The sequence below is a fragment of the Condylura cristata genome, unplaced genomic scaffold (assembly GCF_000260355.1).
Source record: "Condylura cristata isolate star-nosed mole 26May11 unplaced genomic scaffold, ConCri1.0 scaffold00031, whole genome shotgun sequence".
NCBI classification, from domain to species: Eukaryota; Metazoa; Chordata; class Mammalia; order Eulipotyphla; family Talpidae; genus Condylura; species Condylura cristata.
The window spans coordinates 15,972,008-15,989,955 of NW_004567132.1; the positions used below are offsets into that span (position 1 = coordinate 15,972,008).

The 17,948-nt window shown below is 53.5% G+C and overlaps 1 protein-coding gene across 1 annotated transcript; it reads left to right on the forward strand.

The window, feature by feature from the left end:
• The first annotated feature begins 995 nt into the window (after nucleotides 1-995).
• Nucleotides 996-17,650, forward strand: EMX1 (empty spiracles homeobox 1). Its single transcript, XM_004691520.1, has 3 exons — nucleotides 996-1,888; nucleotides 7,803-7,987; nucleotides 17,101-17,650. The coding sequence occupies exons 1-3, from the start codon at nucleotides 1,372-1,374 to the stop codon at nucleotides 17,266-17,268; spliced, it is 870 nt and encodes a 289-aa protein (XP_004691577.1). The 5' UTR covers nucleotides 996-1,371; the 3' UTR covers nucleotides 17,269-17,650.
• The last annotated feature ends 298 nt before the right edge of the window (nucleotides 17,651-17,948 follow it).

Here is a 17,948-nt window from a genome sequence, read left to right on the forward strand (position 1 = left end):
CTGGGTGCAGGGTTTTCTGAGGCCTGTAAGGCCCGATTGAAAAGTTTGCAAAGTATTGTTTCTCTTTGCCAACCGCCTTCTCACCCCCAGAGATTAGTGTACGAAATAGAAACTGGCCACAGCAGTCTGGTCCGCAGCTCCTCGTTCAAGGGTGGAAGGTAGGGATCGGGAGAGGGCAGGAGGGCTGTATTCCTAGGATGTTATCTTGGGGACAGGGTCGAACTGCCCAGCCAGCAACAATTTAAAGCTGTGTTCCAGAGGCCTCGGCCTGGCCCCGTCTGTCTGCACCTGAGCCCGGTGACCATAGAGTCGCCCTGCACAGAGGCCTGCCATCCAGATCTGAACTTGCAACGGTAGCCCCAGCGGTGCCAACAAGCTGCTTCCGAGCTCTGAGGACCTTGGCTTGACGACTATGGGGTGACAGCCCTGGCAGCTTATCTCGAGCTGTCCCCCGTCCAGGACCCTTATGAAAAGAATCGAGCATCCCCCTTCCAGAGTCATCTCCCTGCAACACCCAGAAAACCCGAAGCCTCTCAAACAAGGCCGCGGCTTCATACCGTGGCTCAGTAAACGCCTGGTGGGTGAGCCAGAGGGTCCGGAGGTCAAGGGAGCAGGAAGCTGTTTCTCTGTGCAGAAACACCTCTGTCGACCTGAAACACCTGCCCTCTACTTAGATCCAAGTTGTCTGAGAACTGAAACGACATCCCAGGACGAATTGGAGAGGGTTCTACTGAGTTACACACCAAAGGTTGGGCTGGATTTCCTCCCCAAGCTCCAAGTCCCTCAGACTCCTTCTTCGGTTCCCAAATTGGTTGAGACGGTTTCGGCGGCAGCCTGACTCAGCTTAAGGGTGGAGACGTGAAAAGAAGCTAGTGGCGAGGGGGACACCTAAATCGCCCAGCAAAAGGCTCCAGTCCGCTTTTTGCCTCCGACTGCTGGCTCCGTCCCCACCCGCCGTCCCTCGCCCCGCCCAGCCCCGCCCCCCACCTTGGGGCAGGTGAGCAGCGACCAATGGGGGAGCGCGGGGCAGGTGCCCGCTAACTTGCGCCTCGCACCGCAGCGGCCGAGGCCGGCTGGGCAGCGCTGGGAGGACCGGGGGCGGGGGTCGGTCCTGGCTGGGCTCCGGAGGGAGGGGGCCGGGCTCAGCTCCCAGGCCGGAGAAGCAGCTAGCAAAATCGCACCGAGCCCGCGCCAGTGCCCGCCCGGGGGGCTGCCCGCTCGGGAGCAGAGGCCAGAGCGCCTAGCCGCGCGCGGTGGCCCTACTCCGTGCTCTCTCGCTCGCGCGCCGCTCACAGCTCCGCGCCAGGCTCGCCCGCTAGGGCTGAGCGCGGGCGGGCGGGCGGGGGAGGTGAGGGGTGCTGGTGTGTGTGCATGTGCCTGGCTGGGTGCACACCCCGCACGGCGGCGGCGCCAGGACGCGGAGCGCTCCCCAGAGCCCGGCTGCCTCGCTCGGCTCTGGCGGCCGCGACCATGTTCCAGCCCACAGCCAAACGCGGCTTTACCATCGAGTCCTTGGTGGCCAAGGACGGCGGCACCGGCGGGGGCTCTGGCGGCGGGGGCTCGGGCTCCCATTCTCTAGCGGCGGCCGCCTCGGAGGAACCGCTCCGGCCCACGGCGCTCAATTACCCTCACCCTGGCGCGGCCGAGGCGGCCTTCGTGAGCGGTTTCCCAGCCGCCGCCGCGGGCGCCGGCCGCTCGCTCTACGGAGGGCCCGAGCTTGTGTTCCCTGAGGCCATGAACCACCCTGCGCTGACCGTGCACCCGGCGCACCAGCTGGGCGCCTCCCCGCTGCAGCCCCCGCACTCCTTCTTCGGCGCCCAGCACCGAGACCCTCTCCACTTCTATCCCTGGGTCCTGCGGAACCGCTTCTTCGGCCACCGCTTCCAGGGTGAGTGCCCACTCTGTACCCGCTTAGGCGGTGTCTGGTGCCCGCGCTCCAGTGGCACAGGGGAAGCTCTGGGGCGCGCAGGGATGTTCAGAAGTTGTGCCTACGCGGCTGCGGGTCCGCAGAGCCCGATCCGGAATTCCGGTGAGCCGCGTCGGATCCATCCGCGCCACTGCAGCTTTGGGGTCCCTCGCAGAGAGCCAAGTTGGGACGCTAAGGGTTTCCTAGGAATGCTGTGGGTCGGGGCGCCAAATCCCGGCGCATCTTTTGAGCCTCCTCAGGTTCTCCCGGCGGCCTGTCTGATTATCTTTCCCGGCTCAACCAGTCCCAGAACGGAGAGTACTGCACCCACCGCCCTCCCCCACCACTCCCCCACCCCCACCCCAGTTCTGGCTGGACCCGGGACAGTACTTAGCTAGCACGTCCACCGCCAACTCCTAAGGATCTGCCCTCGCCGGTGCGTTCGGGCAGGGGAAAGTCCAACCGCGCGTCCCGCGTCTGTGGGAAGAAGGGGCGAGGAGGAGGGCGAGGGCAAACAGAGTTTATGTTCAGTGTGGAGTGCCCTTCTGTCTTGGGATGTTTCTCAGCAACCTTGGCCCGACTTCTCCGGTCACACGTGCCTTTCACACCCTGGGCGGGAAAGGTCTGCAATAGCAAAGCAGCTTCCACTGCCGACCGCCGCCGTTCCGGGAGCCCTCTGGGTGCTGGCTGACCGACCACAGTCCTCCCAAGCAGGGGGCGGGGGCAGAGGGCTTTTAAGGTCGTAAGTTGTCCGAGCCCCCCTCTTCAGCACCCGGCAGTGAGTTTGCTAATAATGATCCCCCACTGGCCTTAAACACACACACACACACACACACACACACACACACACGTTTCAGTTTTCTGACTTTCCCGAAGGAGAGTTGCATTTGATGGAGTTCGTTTTCTTCCTTGAATTTGTTAGTGCTTCCTTCCTCGCGGTGCTTGCTTGCTTTCTTCCACCTACTTCCCTCCTTTAAAGAGTGGTCTTACATTGTGCCCTAATTGTTCTATAGTTTCCGGTTTTATTTTGTTAGTGTAAACGGGACCTCAGCCTTGTGAGGTTCTGTAACTCAGAGGCAGGTGATCCAGCTTCTAGTGAAACAAATAAATATGGCTAGGACAGGGCTAGGGCTTAGGCTCCTGGATCTAATGTGATGGTCGGCCAAGACTACGCAGTCAAAGTAAACTGGGTGTTGGTCAATTATCTAGTTAACACAAGAGAAGTGATCTCTTGACGCTGCTTACCGAAAGCCACCTTCTCGGTCCCGATATACCAGACAATTTTCTCAGTCCCTTCTGAGTGGAAACCGACCCAACAAACAGATCCCATAAAATCAGAAACTGTAATTACTTAAATAAGATTTTCTGTAGATAGACTTGTATTTACTCCCTCCCCCATTTCAAAGACTTGTCCAAATTATCGGGGATTAAATGTTTATGATGTCAGTAGCTTTGGGAAAGAAACTGTCAGTTAACATCGTTTTTACTGACAGAATGCAGTTTTATTCAAAATCGAGCAAACCGCATCGGTCCTCCCTGGGCTCTCTTCTGGGCCTGGGTCTGGAAACCTGGTGCCCACGGTCCGCTTGGGAGCCAGTTTGTGAATCTTTGGGCAAGGACCGTGACAGGCCGGCAGTTAGGAGAGGTGGAGGGACAGGGGTTCGCTGGAAAGGGCAGAGCCAGGCCTTAGCCCGAAGGTGTCTGCTTATCCCAAGACTGCCTCCCTCGCAGTGCTTCGGGCTTCGGGCTTCGGATCCCGCGCCTCACGCCTCCCTTCGCGCCTCCGGCCTTGCCCGCATGGAATCAGGGCGCTGAAGACCTGGGATGCCGCTCTGGTTTTGAGCATTCTCCAGCCAGGCGAGACCGGATAAAATTTCCGCAAAATCCTCTCAGAAAGTGCTGCGGCTCTCCAAGCTAGAGTCCCGGCATACACGTTGTCGAGTTGCAGAAACGGTCGGATTTTTCTTTCAAGAACCGGGTGTGGACGCAGAAATGGAGCCAAGTGTGGACGCGTTTTCAAACTCAGAAACCCATTGGACACTGAAGGACTGTTCGACCCCTGACACGTTTTGACTTTGGAGCCAGCCCTGTGGCAGCAGATTCGCGCTTGCACCCGCAGCCGGGCCCGCAGCCGGGCCTCGGGGCTGCGAGCTGAGCCGTCCCGGACCCTCCCGCGCCGCGTTTTCTAGAGAACCGGGTCTCTGCGATGCTCACTTCAGCCCGGTTTTTAAAGCAAGAAACGAAACCCTACACGAACGAAAGGGAACTAGTCTGAGCGCTGCGCCTCGCTCTTAGGCGGCGCGGTCCCTGAGCGCAGGGGAGCGGCTTATCAGCTGAGCCAGACCGTGGAAGAGGGAAGGCTACTGGGGGACAGTCGGAGAAGAGAAGGCTGCACGCCGAAGTCGGGGGCGGCTTTCGAGGCCTGAAGGGGAGGAGCCGGCCCCGACGCGGAGTTGGCCTCACTTTGGTGCTATTTCCCGGACATCAGGAACTTTCCCGGGCCCGGAGCAGCCTAGGGAGGGGGCCGTGGGAGACACAGTCCTCTGGGACAGGCGACGGTAATGGGCCGGTGCTTCAAAGGGCGCCTTTGTTCCGGAAGGAGGAGGAGGAATGAGGTTATCTCCGCTGCCTGGCCGGCCCCTCTCTGTAGCCCCAGGCCCCTCCGCCCCTCGGCGGCCTCACCAGAGGAGACTGCCGCTCCAGCCCCTGGCGCTTCGGAGCCCTGGGTCCCACCTCCTCCCTCCTCATTCCTGGGTGTCTGCGAGGCTAGTTCCCAGCCTGCCTTGAAGGGGCCGGAAGAGAGAGCTGTCGGAGAACAGGGTGGGGATGGGTTCAGTTCCAAGCTCCTGGAAAGGCTATGCCAGCCCGATTCCACTTTTCCACCTGTCCTTGTCTGAAACTGACAGCCCACTCTCACGACTGGGTATTACTGCTTCCAGACAGGCCAAGGCGCAACCGGCCCCAAACTTGTTCTGCCCTCGTGGTCCAGTCAAGGGTTACTCAAACTGTGGTTCAGGCCACCTTCCCTGTAGGTGGTAGTCAGAGAACCCCAGACACATGGACACCCTTATCCTTACAGAAAGTAATGTGTACAAGTTGACCATTTTTTCCAGATGATTAGTTTTGTGTTAAACATCCTCTTTCTTACAGGGAAAAGCCCTAACCTTCCATCACTTATCAGCATCTTGAATAATTAATTTTCCTGTCCCCTGCTGCTTCATGCTTGGGTTAGGGACTTTTGCATTTGTGCACATGCGTGTAGCCACAGACTGGAGGATATGAGCTATCCATAGGCCACAACAAACTGGGGCTATTCGCTCAGCAAGGCAGAACTATGCAACCTAACTTTCCTCTAAAATAGCCTAACTTGAGGCAAGGGACATGTGTCTGTCAAAAGGACAGAGAATCTTATTGCTTGCATCCTCCATTTTGGGTTTATGAGGACAAACACAGAGAACTCCACCACAGAAGTCACCACACCACAGAATCACAACAACCAACACACATACACCCTAAGGCAAACTGTATTCCGCTTTCTCAACTCCACACTGCCCTTCCCATCTCTGCATCCCATTCACTCACCCCTACCAGACCTCTACCTGCCACTGTCTCTCGTCTGACCAGTCTTGGCCAGTCAGAGATGCCCAGGTCAAGCCTTGCAAACACGGAACACTGGGATGAGTGAGGCTGTCTCTTTCTCAGGCTCATTTGCCTGAGGAAAACACTGTTGGGACCACAGTTGGCCCAGAATGGTGTTTTCTGAAGCAATGTAACGTTAACAAGGTGCATTTACTTTCCACCCACCTCTTTCACCTTTCTCTGGTCTATCACACTGGAGGTTTTAATCTTCCTTATTCCTACGTGGATTGAGCTCCTCCTGTCCCTTTTACCTTTTATGCCAGACCACCTCCCTGCTTCATCTGGCCCCTACGGCCATAGTTAAACTTCTCCTTCAGTCAGATTGAGAAACCAGGGCTTGCCCTCACCTGGCAAGTGCATGGGCAGGGGTCCCTCCACTAACTCTCTGTGGTGCCACCCTTCCCCTTCTACAGCAGCACAGATCCAGCCACTTGAAATGGATAAGGTGATTGGATGTTAGTGACTTCTCCCTGTCAGGGGGGAGGTGGTCTGGCATAAAAGGGTAAAAGGGACAGGAGGAGCCCAATCCAGGTAGGAATAAGGAATTCGCCCACTCCCCCCTCACCCCCCCCCCTGCCCAGGCATTAGTCCCTCATTCCACAGCAACTCTGTTCCATGGAACCCCCAGCAATAAAGTTCCTCTTGTAGTGTCTAAAGCCCAGGGACTTGGAGAAAATAAAGTCGGGCACTTTTTACCAGCAGAGGGACACGAACAGTTACCTGGAGAGTGTTAGCAATAGCATCTCAATTATGTTCCCTGCCTTCACTTGCAAAAATATTTTCAGAGATGGGAGAGCTCAACTGAATTATCTAAACAATTGTCCTAAGAGCAAAACAATAGGTTATATTGAGTCAAACCAGTGGCCATTACTGAAGAAATTAATTGGATCAGTCCATTTCAAGCGCTAACTGTCAAAACATTCCATCTAGGACCCTGTGTTGTTGGGGTCTGTCAGGGGGACTTTTAGCCGCTGCATGTGAATCCATGGGTGATGTCAGGGTTTGTTTTCATTGTGTTAGCATGCACAACCAAACCAGAGATTTGTGATGATCCAGTGGGAGTTCATTAAGACTGGGGTCATGGGTGGAAAGCTTGCCTTGTTTTTTGTAGACACCGACTCCCTGCCCTAGCCTCAACCAGCCTATTGTCAATCTTTCCTCCTGCATGTCGAGCTCAGTCTTCCTCATGGCCAGCATTTGCCAGAGGGTAGTCATCTATTTGAAAATCCTGTTTGAGAGACGGAGAAAAAGACAGTAGGGAGGCTGGAGCATATATTTACACACGCCCATGCAGAAACCAATATATCTATATCTATATATATTAGAGGGAAAAATGACATCTAGAAAAATGATATTTATACATGTGTTTCTTTAGCACAGGGCTATTCAGGAAAGAAGCAAGCCCCTTTCCCACCAGAAAGTAGTAAGAATCTTCTGTGAATAGAAGGTTTTACCTGAGCCTTGGGGGGAGAGAAGTGGGAAGGGGGAAGATCCTGACCTTCGACCTCCAGGTGCTACCTGGACCTTGACCTAGCTGCTGGCCTATTATTACCACTGGCAAGGAAAAGCCTCAGCCTGTTGGCAGGAATGTTCACGGGTGTAGTGCCCTGCGCATTTAGCAGCAAGGCTGGTTTAAGCAGGTAATGTGAGTTCCTTCTAGTTTCTGAATCTGTTTGGCAAGGGCCAAAGGGCCTAGCTGTCCCTCTTTCCTGACACCCAACCCTGGCTCTACTCTTGGTCAGCTTTGAAGGAGATACGACCCTGTCAGTTAATTAACAGCAAATCCCTGTGGGAAGATGGGGTGGCAGTACTGATTGGTAAAGGTGGACAGACAGAGCTAAAGAACTTTTGCCACACCTTGGCCTCTTTGGTTGACCCAGACACTGTAGATTTGGGTCGGTGGGCAGCACCTTGCCAGGCGGGAGCTTACCACCTGGCCCGACAGAGGGATGCGCAGAGCTAACGATTCCTCAAGTCTCTGCGACCCGATAGCAGTAGGGGTGTGGGGAGACGCTGGGGAAGACAGTATGGACTTAGGGAAGGGGAGGCAAAAGAGATCACAGAAGTAGCGTGGGGGTAACGTAAAGGATTGGAGAAGGTAGCGGGAGCGCTCCCATGCCCAGCGAAGTGGGCGGAAGAGCTGAACTCGGCGGGCTCCGGCGGGGGGAGAAGGGGGGGACCGGGCCGGCGGGCCGCGGCTCACGGCGCCCCTTCTATCTGTCTGTACCTGCGTGTGTTGCCCTCCGCGCGGCCGCAGCGAGCGATGTGCCCCAGGACGGGCTGCTTCTGCACGGCCCCTTCGCGCGCAAGCCCAAGCGGATCCGCACGGCCTTCTCGCCCTCGCAGCTGCTGCGACTGGAGCGCGCTTTCGAGAAGAACCACTACGTGGTGGGCGCTGAGCGGAAACAGCTGGCCGGCAGCCTTAGTCTCTCCGAGACGCAGGTAATAATCCCCCTGGCCTGCTCGCCTGCCGGCGGCCAGCGCGGCGCCCCGGCGTCCTGGAGGAGGTGGGGGCGGGCGGTGCACGGGCGACCTGACCTCCAGGGAGCTCGCCCCGGTCCAGTTCCAAAGCCACCGTGCCGCGCGCACCAGGAGAGCTTGACTTTAGAGCCCCTTTCCTCCCACTGTTTTGTCTCGCAGAGGCCACCGGACTTTTATTAAGCACCAAAGACTCACTAGGGGGTAGGGATCAAATCTTAGCCCGAGTCCGCATCCCAAGCTATACTTGGCGCCAGGTTATCAGGAGGCAGCGGGTGGCCTCGGGAGTCGGCAAGGCGGGCAGTCCCCACTCCGAGGTCAGTCCATGCAGCACCTGTGTGCTCTGGGGCCAGTCTCGGCCCTTCTCTCGGCATCGGTCTGGGGCAATCGCGGGTTCTTGGGATGACCAGGCCTCCCCCTCTCCCCCACTGACTTTGCTGCTGTCATGGGCAAAGCTGGTGGAGGCCTTTGCTGCCCACCCGGCTAATGAGTGTGGTGAGAAAGCCTACGTGTCCTTAACCTTAAATATCAGAAGCGGAGGGAATTAGCCAGGGAGGAGCAGCCCTGCTTGGATTCTGAGGGTGGCACTGATCTGTGGCAGGCCGGCTGGCAGGACTCTGGAAATCGTGTGTGTGCACGCGGACCTCGGAATGTTGGGAAACGCGAGGCTGGGTATTGAGTGATTGTTTTCAATTACTTGAAGGACTGTTGAGTTAGGGACCGAGTAAACTCTAGTGGTGTTGGAGGGATGAAATCATAATTACCACGCAGTATTTTCATAATTGATCATTTTAAAAGCATTTAAAAAGAACTCGATGAGAGTTACAGGAAGGCAGATTTGGATTTATTTTAAGTAAGACTTTGCCATAAATAAATGCTGCCTGGAAGCTCAGCCTAAGCAATAGGGCAGCGGGAATCCCACGTGCTGAAGGGGCTGGTGGCTGCCGGGAGGCGGATTTCCCGGTCTGGTGGGGCCACAAGAGATCTTATTCCATTCCTTCCTTCCAGCTCCCAGATTTGCAAATGAGAGAGGTCGTCCTGCTCAGCCCCACAGCTCTCACCCAGCCAGCATTTTCATCTCCCCTGTTTCCTGCTGCCTCACCCCGCCCCTAGTCAGGGTCTAGGGGAAAGCACCGGCTGTGGTAGCAGGCTGGGTTCCCGAGTAGCAAGGAGGGTAGGAAGGGGACTCAGTGGAGAGCCCAACCCTAACTGTCCCCAGCTCCCTGCAAGGGACCTCACCGTCCTGTCCTTGTGTTGCATTTAGGTATATACTGTCGTTGAAGCTGTCTGATGCCCCATTTAGTTAAGACAATGTTTCTGTGTCCGTTGCATGACCCAGCTTTTTCAGATTTGCTAGCTGAGCTGTTCTAACTGCAGAGGTAAAATTTAGAAAACAACGAATTTAATTATTAAAATGTTTTTAAGAAAGATATGTTAGAAAACAATAAATTAAGAACTCCTTTTTCACTCCTGTCAGTGTTTTAAAATGGTCTAAAACAAGGTGTCAATTTAAGGGTGGTGTTTATGATTAACTTCATCTAAAAAGTAATGGTTACTAAATTTTAGCACAGTGTGAGTTTTTAAAATTAACTTTCTTTCAAACTGAAGCTACCCACCTGTCAATATTTGCTCTTAAAAATGCAAGCTATGGTTGTCACTTTCATTTTTATGGTGTTCCAAAAGTGTTTTTAAAAGAAAATTAGATAGAATAATGTATCTGGCTGCAGTAACTATTAAAAACTCATGGCTAGTCTTGCTCCATCTATTAATTAGCTGATTTTAGCAAATGGAACAAAAAAGTAATAGAACTGTGGGACTTTTGCGCCTGAAAATCCTCCTTAAAGAAGCCTGTTTGTGTAGGTGAGGACTTTGAGATGGAGAGAGGACTGGGCAGAGTTTCCCATGCAGGCAGATGTGATTTTAATATCTGCCTCCCTGCGAACTGTGACCTTCCTTGATGTACTCAACTTCTCTGAGCTCTGGTTTCCTCAATTAGAAAATAGGTTGTTCAAGGATAATCTGGACTCATTATTAACTCTCATCCTCAGTCCTTTCTTTCCCTTTGTTTAAAGTAACATGTCAAGTTGGTATTGTGAGACAATTCAAGCCTGGACTTCCTGACTCTTTGTCCAAGTGTTCTTTCTAACTTTGCAGTCTCCTTTATCAGTAGAATTGTCCTTCTGTCCCCCTCATAACTTATCGTTTGGATCTAGACCCTATAATTAACAAATTATGTATCTACCTCCCCGTATTTACCAGGCAAGCATACCTGTCATTTCCAGCTATCAGCTATTTGTCAAGCATCACTGACTCCCGTGCATCCAGCCCCCTGACATCTATTTCTATAGTCAATGTCTATATTTGTCTCTCAGAGACTCTAAGCTGTCTCTCACAGATAGCTGTTTTAAACCAAGCCATGGAATTCTGTCCTCATTAAACTGTCTCCTCTAAGCTGCTTATTTCCTGTTTTTTATTAATTATTTCTCTTTCCTAACAATAACTCTTATTTACCCAACTCTCTATAATTTTATCATCTGTTTTATTTTCTATATATCCGCCATCCATCTCAAACTTCCATCTCTATAGATTTAGCAACTGGCAATAAATTCATGCCTGCTGATGGTTCTCTATCATCTCATCAGCTCTGGCTCTGTCTTCTTTCTGGGTCTTAGTTTCTGTATTAGTAAGATTAAAGAAAATGGACTCAAAGGTTCTTTCCAGTCCTTAGTTTCTGGCTCATCTATTCTCGACTCCTTCGTGTTTCGGCATAACCCTCCTCCAAGTCTTCAGAGCTCCCAGCATAGCTCCCGCATATATAACATGAGTGGACTTTGCTGTCATTGGCTTATTTGCCATGTCCAAATGTCAGTCTGTAGACTGCCTGAATCAAAGAAATCTCAAAATACAGATTCATGGGTCCCACTCAGATTCTCTTAGGAATTCTAGCAGGGGACCCAGGAAAAGCTTTTTAAATGGTTCTCTGGGTGATTCTGATAACCAGATGCCTGAGCATCTCAGCTCTGAAAGGCAGTGGCCAAGCCTTTGTATTTCTCACTGGCAAAGAGCAGATGCTCCATGGATAAGGACTGAACGAAGGGCACGTGCCTCTTGATTTTACACTTCCCCACAGGTTAGCTTTACCACTCATTCCTCTTACTCTCTGCTGTCACTGCTGCCCCTCCTTCTTGCTTTCCTTTGTACTTTCACAGCTGATTGTTAATCCAGATGATCTAATTGTATCCACCAGCTCATGGATGAAATCTACAAGAGGGTTAAACAGATTAGCGTTTGGGTCTTCATCAAGGTCTTGGGGGTCTCTGCACCCCCAAGGCTTTAACATAAAGTGTTGGGAAGTGGACAACCTGTGCTGCTTTGTTTGGGGCAGGGCTGTACCAGTGGCTGGGAATGGAGTTTTGTTCCGGGCTGTCCATGGGTGGGGCCGTGTGGCAGGGCAGGCTCTGCACAAGGGCGCTAGCTCCCATCTGGCTCTGTGGTCTGACCTGGAAGATTCCCACCTAATCTTCAGGGCTGGCGGCTGGTGGGGCAGACCTGGGCCTGGTGACATCAGAGCTGTGGGTGCAAGTCGTGAGTGTATTGTAGTGGGTGTGTGAAACAGTTGTGCCCTCAGTGTGGGGCACCTGTGGACTGAGTGTGATTGGTGCCTAAAGCACAGAGGATATCATAAGTACGTATCAGATGCCCATAGTCGGTCACATGGCATGGAGTGCAGCTTGGGCATGCGTGTTGAGGAGGGCACATTAGTTTTAGGGGAGTAAGAAAAAGCAATTGGATGTTCTAGGCTAGTCGATGTTGACAGCTGCCCTTTCTGCTATGGACAACTTAGCAGGTGTTTCTTGATTTTCCCTGTAGTGGATTAAGCTGAACTGTGAGTATAAAAGTGTGGCCCTTAGCCTTGGAGACTCTTTTAGGTGGGGCTTAAGTACAGAGTATGCACACTCATGGGACATGCCCAGGATGAGTAACTGGAGTGCCCTTGAGTGCACAACTGTGGGCTAAGAGGGATCAGAGGAGACCTTTAAGGGAAGAGGCTTCTGAGGAGTCTCAGGACTTCTTCACTTAGAGGTGTGTAGAATATGGGGTTGGTGGGAGGGAAGGGAGAGGTGAGGTGGATAGGTTTGAATGGAACAGGAGTTGTCATGTCTGGCTACATCTTGTTCTCCTCCCCCAGGTTAAGGTAGGAAGACTTCTTGGGGGGTTCCTTCCTTCTCTGAAATCTGCTGCTTTTTAGGGGATGGAGAGAAGAGGTATCCAAGTGATTTGACTTCTAGGAAATGGTTCAGTGACCTTTGTTAATAGCTTATTGTGTGTTCTGCGATAGATTCATCTTGGTTCTTCTCCAAGAACTTAATGTGCCTCTGAAGGTCCAGGAGTCCAGTGGAGGAAGGACAGAGGAAGGGAGATAAAGAAGACTCAAGCAGTCCTTTGATAACTTGGTCCTGAGATGACAAGAGACTCGTATGATGTCTCCCTGAGTGTGAGGGCCATATCCAGGATGGTCTGAGAGAAGAGGAGACAGAAGGACTTGGAAAATTACAGCTATGGATGATAGGGAGTTAGAGGGGACAGGTAGGATGAGGGTTGCACTCAACAAGGCATTGGGCTTGACCCTGAGAGTGGAAGCAACTCACACGATCAAATAAAGTAAATGGATCCCCAGGGGTGAATGGGTCCCCAGGAAGGAGAGCAGTGGTGTCTCTATTCTGTCCTCTCTATTCTGAGGACTTTCTCTAGGACATAGGCTTTCTCTAGACATAGGCTTAAATTAAAGCAGAAGAGATAATAGTAGAAAATAAGGAGGGATTCCTTCTATCAGAATTAAAAGACTCAAATACCCCTTCCTAGACATATTTGAACTTCTTGAGGAGAGGCGGGTATCCCCCTGAAACCATGCAGGAACCTGGAGCCACACCTCATTTGGGCTGTGCTAGGGTTGGGGAGTGGTGGAAAAGGACGGACCCAGCCCTGGTATTTCCATACAGCAGATTGTTCTGAACCACTGACTAGAGCTGTAGCTGCCCGTCAGCTCATCAGCCCATCGCTCGTGCCTTCCCATACCACACTTTGGCTCATGGACACCACTCTTGTCAATCCTCTGAATCACTGATGACCCACTCAGTCATCCATCCACAGCAGTTTCACCTTCTTCAACCTGCTTGACTCAAGCTGAATCTCATCCACCCCAACAATTGGTCTCCCTCCCCCAGCTTTGCCCTCAAAGTGATGAGTCCAGTCCACACACTGAAGAACTAAGAGCTGAGCCTTTGTAGAAGTGGCCACCAAACTGAGTGAAAAGAGGATCCCAACCATCCAACGGTTAGCACTTGCCCAAACCTTTTGGGATTTGACCACAATCTCTCTGCCATTGATTTTTCACCTGTTTCTCAAGTCTGACCTAGGCACCTAGACCTAGAGCCTGAGGCTAGGTCACCTCTCCTCTACCCAACTGGCTGAACCTACCTGACTATGCCTGCCAGGTTACCGAAGCCCAGTAATAACACTGTTTGGTTCTCCCGGTTCCTATCGTCTGATGAGGAGACACGTTCCAACAATAAGTCAACTCATTTATTGTTGTTGGCTCCCCCAGTAAGGGAGGGGGGCAGTGCTGGGGGAGTCACTGCTACTGACACAGAGAAGTTCTAAGGAAGTACAGACAGGTGACGAGGTAGGTTTGGCCTGGGAACAGCTAAGCAGGGTGTTGAAAGCTCAGTAAGAGTATTCCAGGTGTCATAACTGAGGCAGAATCAGAGAATCTGGGAAGGATCTGTCTTATTTGGAAACCAGAGCTGCTCAGTGGGACTTTGGGAAACCACAAGGAACCACTCCCCATATCCAGGGGCATCAGAGATGTGTGAGGAGTTCCTCAAGCCAATATCTCAACTGTGCCTTTGGCGCTTAGAGAGAGGTGAAGAGGTGAGTGTGTGTGGTGTTACTGGGGCAGGTGCGTAACAACACAGCCCCCTAAATCCTGCTCCCACACAGCTGGTAGCCCCACTATGTGACCCGCCCTAGAGGCCCTCTGCTTATCTAGGGAAAGGCCTGTGGGTGACCCTCGAGTTGCCTGTTTGGGTTAGAGAAGTCATGGGATGTTGTATTTACATCCTTCTATGCTCAGAGCCCCAAACTTTTTCTTTTTCCAGGTAGAAAATAGGTTTGTCATCAGGAATGCACTGAAGGAAATTCAAAAAGTTGAAAAAAAGAAAGAAAAGTCACCCATACTTGGGGTACATTTCCTTCCAGTCTTTTGTCCCCATGCATAGATTTGTTTTTCCATGGTTACAATCACACTGTGCCCAAACTGTGCATCCTGTCGCTTTCCCTGATATTACTAAGCATCCCCCTCTTACTCCAGTCTTCATAAACAGCATCTGGACACTCAGCCCAAGGCTGTTCTCCAGAAGATAGCCGGTTCTCCGGAAGATAGCCAGGCTGCCGAGCAAGAGGGTTTCCATCCCTCTTTCTAGAGTGCTGCCTTCTTGACTCCGGGTGTCTTCAGAATCACCTTTATTGGAGTGTGCTGGGGAGCTTCCCCTGGTCTGAAAACTGTCCTGCACCTGCAGTTCCACCATTGACGCGTTCCTTCTTTGGGGCAGCGTACTGGGCAAGGGTAACAGAGTGTGCCCATCCCACCGACACGCGCAAGTGTGAGCGCCAGTGTCCTTAGGAGTGGGAAGGAGCAAGGTGTAGACGGGCCCTCAGTGCCTGGTGCTGTCCTGTCCAGGATGCCCTCCATCACCCATCACAGGCTGGCTCCACCTTGCCCTCAGGAAAGCCTCCCCAGCCCCGCATCCAGCCCTGAGTCACGCACATGCCTTCCACAGGAGGCAGGGTGAGCTCACCCACCCACTGACTGGGGCAGTCACAGCAGGTGCCAGCAGGTGCCAGGATGGGCAGGGTGTGGGGGGCATGGGTCAGGCTGACTGCCAAGTGGTGGTGCTGAGAACCACCCAGGGCCCATCAGGTTCTGTGCCCAAAGGAAGGTGTCCATGGAATCCAAACTCCTTGTTCTGGATTGCCCTTACACCCAGAGCAACCGCCACTTTCCCCATGTACCCAAGGTGAGACACGCAGTGATGAGGTTGACCCCTGCTCTGGAAATGAGGGCAGAAGGCCCTCTTCCTGTGCCTTCCGCAGAGGCTAGTCGCCACTTCTTCCTCTCCCTGCCTGGCTGCTCTGCCCCGCACGCAGCCCTGGCTGCCTCTCCTGAACATTGGAGTGCTCTGAAGTCCAGGGGCAGGCAGTTGGTGCTATGGAAGTCCCGAGGAGGGGCTGTTAGGAGTTGGGTGGGCTCCGTGGAGTAGATTGCAGGGAGTCTAGGAGGTATGAGAGTGGGGCACCCTGGCCATGGGACCCTGCTCCCTGGGTCCAGATGCTTGGCCTGCTTTTGCCACTGTGGCCTGGCCTCTCTGGCAGGGTCTGTGCTTCTCACCCATTTGTCAGGGACTGGGGAGGATTATCTTTGGCCCTGCTCCCAGGACTCAAGGGTCTTCCCCTCAGCAGTCACTGCTGCTGCCCAAACCTAGGTGCTCACCACTCCCACACTCACACTTACCACCCCAGCTCCAACGAGCAGAACCTACTTTCTTTTTAAATGTGCTGTCATTTTCAGGAAACCGTCCAGGTTCTGTATCACTCCCCTATTTTGCAAGACTTCCCACAGGGACCCTCTGGAGCTAAAGCCCAGGAGATACCCTGAGCTTCCTGGACCCCAGAAAGTATCTCTCCTATGGATGAGGGAATTAAACAGACAGGGACTTGGCAAAGGATCAGCATTTGGGCTACTCCCACTAACTCGAGGATGGTCTGATCTGGCTTGGTTTGGTAAGGCCAACTAGAGAACTTTGTAGTCAGAAGGAGCTGACAGTTTTACAGTCCTCAAGCACTAAGGATTGAGTCATCTGCTAAGATGATCCTCCTTGGTCATGCACAAGAGGATGTTGAAGGGCTGTGTCCAGGGCACAGAGCAGGTACTGGAGGACGAAGACCAGAGAGGGATGATTAGAGATTGGGGGTAAATCTGGGGAGGCTTCCTGGAAGAGATGGGCTTAGCATCATAGACCTGCCCCTTCCTCCAAGCCCCACTTCCCACCCCTACCAGAGGATGGTTGTCTGGTCACTGAACCCTCCCTCTGTCAGGGCTTTCCTACCTGACACAGAGGTGAGGGGATTTCTGAGTTTAAAAGGAATCTCACTTTTGTCCCCTGGAATTTCTCCTGATTGTTCTTTGTGTGACCTATTCCCATCTCTGGGTGGGCCACAGGGGCAAGTGCTGTGGAGGCAGAAAGTCCAGAGCACGGCCCTGGCTGGGGCCTCAGACACCCCTCTGTCCAAGAAGGCTGAGGCCTCATTGGTGCATTGCAGCTTTCTCTGAGGACCTGGCACTTGAGGGATCGAGCTCTCTACTGCCCAGTTTCAGCTCTGATGTGGGCTGGGGGAGTTCCCTGAGGTTGCTAAGAGGACCGGACCGAGATGGCCTGCAAAGCTAGAGCGGCCAGCAGGATGCTTGAGATGCTCTCTGGCTGTCCCAGGGATTGCCTTTGGTGTAGACAACACCTCCTGTTTGTGTAGCTGTGTCCACCCTGCCCTGTGTGTGGAAAAAAATCCAGGGCATCCCAGGGCACCCACCTCAGGAAGGTCATCAGGACCCATGAGATGGCTTCTCATATGTTCTCTCACTTACTGTTTGCATCAACCTTATGCAGGAATGACTGTCTCTTTTCTAGAAAACAATAGGGGCCAGATTTGGCAGGGGGTTGGGCCAGGGGTGGCAGCAGAACCAGGCCTCCTCCTGTCTGCTTTGCTGTGGCTATAGGGAGCTCGAGCACTCCATGTCCCCACCCTCTGCTCTGTTGGGAGAGGCTGGAGAAAGGCCCTCCTCTGGCCCACCTCACCAGCACCTGCCAGAGTCCTCCAGACCCATCCATCAGGTGGCCAGAGATGCGGCCCTGGCCTCAGTCTCCCCATCTGGCTCCCGGCTCAGCTGGAGTGCTGAGGCCCCAGTCGGCTGTGCTGGGGGCCTCCTGGTGGTTTCTCACCTGTACCCCTCCCTCCTGGCCCAGGTGAAGGTGTGGTTCCAGAACCGGAGGACAAAGTACAAGCGACAGAAGCTGGAGGAGGAAGGGCCTGAGTCGGAGCAGAAGAAGAAGGGCTCTCACCACATCAACCGGTGGCGTATCGCCACGAAGCAGGCCAACGGGGAGGACATTGATGTCACCTCCAATGACTAGGGTGGGCAGCCACGAACCCATGAGGGCAGAGTGCTGCTTGCTGCTGGCCAGACCCCTGGGTAGGCCCAGCTGGACTCCGGCCACTCCCTGGCCGGACTGTGGGGAGACCTCTGGTCACGGCCCCACAGCGCGTGGAGCCTGGGGCCACCACCGACAGAAGGACAAGAAATGGGCTGGCTGAGACCTAGGACTGCTCGACCTTCTCCTCGGAGAGCTGCCTGCCTGCCCGTGCAGGCCGCCGGCCACCGCAGCCACTCTTTCTCTTATCTCCTTTTGTTTTGATGCATTTGTTTTAATTTATTTTCCAGGCACCCACTGTAGTTCTTAGTGATCCCCTTGTGTCTCCCTTCCCTATGGGAATAATAAAAGTCTCTCTCTTAATTAAATGGCATCCAGCACCAATCCCAGCGCCTGGGAGCCTGCACTGGTGGATCCTGGCCCTGGGTCCACTGGGGCCAACCGAGCAAGCTGGTTTGGGACTTGGGAGCCTAGGGCAGAGCCCTGGAAGACTCAGTTCATTAACTCCTCTCCTTTGTTGACCTTGGCCTCTAGCCTCAAACCCATAGGAAATGACATGAGGCTTCACATAGGAAAGGACTATATGTGTCTTAAAGGAGAACGTGCCCAGGTCTTTCCAGATTTATTGAGCAGATCCAGGTGGGCCAGGGTGAAGAGAAAGC

Excerpts from the sequence above, each read along its gene's own strand:
- EMX1 (XM_004691520.1), top strand. The coding sequence starts at position 1,372 with ATGTGCCTGGCTGGGTGCACACCCCGCACGGCGGCGGCGCCAGGACGC. Across the intron at positions 1,889-7,802 it reads CTTCGGCCACCGCTTCCAGG|CGAGCGATGTGCCCCAGGAC; the intron begins GTGAGTGCCCAC and ends GCGCGGCCGCAG. Across the intron at positions 7,988-17,100 it reads TTAGTCTCTCCGAGACGCAG|GTGAAGGTGTGGTTCCAGAA; the intron begins GTAATAATCCCC and ends CTCCTGGCCCAG.